The following is a 4,794-nucleotide window of genomic DNA, read 5'->3' as shown; positions in this document are numbered from 1 at the left end:
ATCTGCGAGGTGGACCAACCGCTCTGGAACGGCTGCATCCACGACAACAGGGCAGTGGTGTACAGGATGGCCTTGGGCTTGATGAGACGAGCGGCAGCCTTGTTTGCTTCATCGAAGGTGTTGACTGGTGCAGCTCCACCCTTGAATGGGGAGTTGGCGACCTCGTAGTTGTCGCTATCTTGCATCTTCTCTAGTTGAGTTTGGACAGAAATTTTCCTGTTAGAACAGTAGTTGTTGTAGTGGTTGTTGTATCCACGGCAGAACAGGCAATGAAGAGAACTGCTGGGCTCGCTTATGAGCTTCGGTGAGGCACCGATAGCCTTCCTATCTTGTGAGCCTTCGGTGGTGGAACGGCAATCCATAGAGATACGCTTTTCATGTTGAACCTCAAGATCATCAGATGGTCGTTATGCACATTGCATGAGCCCTGTTGAGCCATTTCTTGCTTGGAGCTTAGCACCATTTCCAGACGTAGTCAGTTCGAAGTCGATCCACATGGTGTATGTTCCCCATTACCTCTGCCACTTGTTGCATTAGGTTAAAGCCAAATATTTACATGTTACATGCAAGCCGAGGAGTGAATTTCTTGCGTCTCGTCTTCAGAAGAGATCAGGGTTGTCATTGCTCGCATTCGGCGGAGTCATACGGTCACGGATGGTTGGTCAGGTGGATGCCATTTTTGGAGCACCATGCACGACGGGCTGCATGAAATTGGGTGATCAAGACGATAGATCAAGTGCTAACCAGTTCATGTGCGACAGCGGCGACAAGCTGGTGCGGTGACCTTCAGCCGGGCTCTAATGATTCTGGGTCTAGGTCCTCTGGCAACCAAGCAGCATCGTTTGCGCGGGGAAATCATTTCGATGGATGTCGTGTCACTCGGCTCGTGTGCCTAGATAGTAGAGTTTTTTTCTTTAAAAAAAAATAGCCATCTCGACATAACAAAAACGTTAAAGTCGGTCGAAACAACAAAACAGTAAAAGAAACAGCTCGCGTAGCTACCAGCTTTGGCCGAGTTTGAAGCGGACACAGGTATAAATATTTTGTTTGGCTAAGACACTTTATTAAGTGAGCGTGGCACACTGGTATCGGTAAATGTAAAAACAAACAACAGTAATGAGATGCTGGGTTCAGGGATTGATAGCAAGGTATATGATGGTGCCATAACTCAGAATTCCATTGTGATTACCGGTACTATGCATATATATAATAATTTAAATATGCAAATAATGCATATGTATAATAATTTAAATATGCAAATAATGCATATATATAATAATTTAAATATGCAAATAAGCACGGAATATGCCTCAATTCGCCACCATTAAAAAGCTGTCATGTCAACTCCTCGGTTAGCCCATGATCGATCTGCTAATACAGAGGACCTCTGAGAACAAAAAAGAAACGAACTGCTGAATAATACGCAATAGCATCGAATGATGAAAAATATGCCTTACTATTGAAAAGTATTACGATCGCAGCAGTTTAGCGGATCCATACAATGAGCAAGTTGCCATATTTATCACGAAAATAACGCGTATCCACGGTGCGTGTTGGTTGGGCGTGCAAGCTGCACTTTTTGTTTTGACAAATGTTGGGACTAGTAAATTACCAGGTGAACAATCAGCAGATTCTTCCTTAGCGCGAACTAAAATTACGAGAATTTTCTGGTAAGGTCCGTTTGTTGATTTCTCAAATATAAACGTGTTAACTGTAAGAAAAAAATAATCTGTCTGAGATCTTAACCGTTTACCACACCATGGTATCAATCTGCACTGTCATGCATACAAAAATGGCGCGGCTACACGTGCCGTGGCACTGTAACCGCAGCATTACCCACGACATCGTTTATATGAAGTATTTTTCTAACCTAAATGCCATTTTTGAAGTACATGTACGGGGGCCAAGGTTAATGTTTAATTATGATAGAATAAACATGATTTACCACTACAGCTTTTACAAAATTTTTTTCGATTTTGGTGCATCACGACGTACGGGGAAATTAACACGTCGTGCTGAAGAAGTCCTGAAATATGGGCAAACACTAAACAAACAGATCTAAGTGAGGTTTATCCAATATGTATGCTCTTGGATCAACGCCATAACAGCACCTACTTTAGGACTACTTTTTAGTCCCTATCACTTCACCTTTGGAGATGCTCGAAGCGCATCTTTCCTATTTGACAGCATTTCATAATCAGTTTAGCAGGGTTTTGTTGAATCCACATCCAACTCGCATCCAAGAAAAAATCCTATAGTAGAATCCTTGCACGCGTATTTTACACGTATTTATAAACTGTGTGTAAAATACACCAAGCAAAATATCTTAAATAGGCCTCAAAATTAATTACTGGGAATATGAGCCCTTGCTGTACATTATTGGAGATACCCAGCATTTTCTTATTATGAACCAACTTTCAACCAAGTTCTATCTATTAAGTGACTTTAGCTGGAATTCAAGTATATTGCTACTCCACTAGAGCAATTACTCCAGCACAACTGAGAGTGCTGTACCAGCTACCAGAATGCTATCAAGTATATTGAGTCCATAACCGCAGAATCACAACCGGGTTTCAGCATCGCTGTCTACATCCTCAGACCCCACCGAAACCGAGCTGTAATAGCTCGTTCGACGGCGATACGCCGTACAAAGTCTTGCCGCACGGTTGGCTTGGTAGCGCTTTCGCTTTTTCTTTTGTTTTTCCAGAAGCTCTGTGCCAATCTCACACAAACGAGCGTCGTACTTGCTGTAGTCTTTGCCGTCGTCACCGCGAAGTGGTCGTAGCCGCACATGAACGTTGGTAAGAGCCACACATGCACGGAAGTAGAGATCGTAGGACGCCTCGTCGAACCTCCACTTGTCAGAGCAGATACCCCAGAGCGTCTTAAGTCTTCCAAAGAAATTCTCGACGATGACGCGGTCACGAGCCAGCTTGTCATTATAGCAGGCGTCTTCCAAAGACAGCGGCTGCAACCGCTTGCTTTTCACGGGTGGATTGCACGGCACTCCCGTGCCATTCCCTGATAGCCCTTGTCTACAAGTACTGCCCAATCTTTGGGGTAGACTTCGTGCAATCGACCTTCGTCACGAAGCCCACGATCGTCTTCTTGTTTACGCATTGCTCGTGCGTGAAAGGCGACATTATCCTTGAAAATGGCGGCGTCGTGCGTACTCCCTCCTGTGTGATCAGTGCAATTGATGGCAAGGCCATTCGGAAGCACTGACACTTCCACTTTGTAGCCATACAGGTGGTGTTTACCGCTGTAGTAGGGCTTGATCTCGTTCATGTTGCCGGCGGGCTTATTTGCCTGCTGGAAGGTGACATCCGTTGCGTATCGGGCGTACGGAAAGTTTTGGAACGCATGCCCCGAACGCACAATCTTGCCTAGCGTCCACTTATCGTTAATAGATTCCACAAAAGCCTCGTATAGGAACGGCGAAGCGGCGTCCATGAACCTCCTGACCATTTTCTGGAAAGAGGATGGCGGAATCTTAAAAACGCGAGAGACAATGTCCCATTTTCCGAGATGCTTGAGGGTAGTTAGCGTCATAAAGAAGACGTAGCGAGCGGCGTAGCGGCATTTCTTGCCGCGCCCAACGTTCCAGTGCTCTTTCACGTGAGGGTATACGACAGTCCAAAGCTGTTCAAACTCCTCAGGTGCAAATTTGGAGAACTTGAGAGCTCCTTCTGGTCCTTCCGCCCGCAAACAAAACTCGTACACAGACGGCAAGGTAACAGCAATAGATTCGCTCCCGTCGTCGGAGTCACTTTCGTTGTCAGGGACGACGACCTGAGGGATCTTGGCTTTGCGCCTTTCGTCTCGCTGAAAAAGATCGGCGGTGGAAGCACGGAAATCCGCTTCATCTAGTGCCTCTCCGGCATGATCTTGGCGTTTTTGGGCTCGTGGCATGGTGAACTGGTTGAGTACGTATCAAATTCCGAAATGAGCCCCACAACTGCTTAAAAACTTCACTTATGCTTCAGCTATACGCTCGGAAGAACAACAGGGATTATATTTTCCCATCCATTATATAAAAATATATAAAGCGCAAATCATCACATGGGTGCTATGACACCTTGTAAACCTGCTTCTCGAATTGTCGTCGATGTTTCTAGAATTCTAGAAGGGTAAGCAGCTACATTCCCAGTATGTGTTCCTGAGGTCTAATATTTGCTAACTGGAACTAATTTTCCTTTAAGAAAAATAACTACAGTTATCCAGCTACTAGCTTGAAGTAAAACACCAAGTTTAAATAAAAAGACTCCTTTTAAAGCTTTCCAACAGCACAGCAACATAGGCCGAGTACAACACTACCTACCGAAACACTGACGTTTTCTTTCTAATAAAACACTCCCTCCAGATAATGTAGCCTTCCAAAAACTATTATTGTGAGCAAAAAGTATTGGTTTTAAATAAAATACCTCTTTCAAACACAAGTAAAAATAATTTTGATTCTCCTACTAATTTTGCTACCCCAAATAAAGGATTCTACTACTGTATCATACTACGTTGTAATATATAGAATATTAACCAGTGAGTGACAGTGGCAATACCTAAAAAAAGAGGAAAATTTGTCATCAAATTTTGAATAAAAAAGCTTGCATTATTGCCGATGAAGTCTTCCATGGACATATACACAACTTCAGAAAAAATCTATCCACTTTACTGTTCGCGACGCGAATCGTACTCGGCCTGAATCTCCTCAGCCGACTTGCCCGACGTCTCCGGAACCAGCTTCAGCGCCAACAGGTAGAAGATCGCCAGAAGCACCACGAACGGAACATACGCGTA

The 4,794-nt window shown here is 44.3% G+C and overlaps 1 protein-coding gene across 1 annotated transcript; it reads right to left on the bottom strand.

The window, feature by feature from the left end:
* Nucleotides 1–2,389: 2,389 nt before the first annotated feature.
* PPTG_16913 (hypothetical protein) lies at nucleotides 2,390–4,022 on the bottom strand. Its single transcript, XM_008914659.1, has one exon. The coding sequence runs from the start codon at nucleotides 3,910–3,912 to the stop codon at nucleotides 2,986–2,988; it is 927 nt and encodes a 308-aa protein (XP_008912907.1). The 5' UTR covers nucleotides 3,913–4,022; the 3' UTR covers nucleotides 2,390–2,985.
* Between the last annotated feature and the right edge of the window lie 772 nt (nucleotides 4,023–4,794).

Source organism: Phytophthora parasitica (assembly GCF_000247585.1).
Source record: "Phytophthora parasitica INRA-310 unplaced genomic scaffold supercont2.62, whole genome shotgun sequence".
Taxonomy (NCBI): domain Eukaryota; phylum Oomycota; class Peronosporomycetes; order Peronosporales; family Peronosporaceae; genus Phytophthora; species Phytophthora nicotianae.
This window is presented reverse-complemented; position numbering and strand designations above follow the sequence as displayed.

What these genes read in the sequence shown, in the direction of transcription:
- PPTG_16913 (XM_008914659.1), bottom strand. Translation starts at nt 3,912, where the DNA reads ATGCCACGAGCCCAAAAACGCCAAGATCATGCCGGAGAGGCACTAGAT.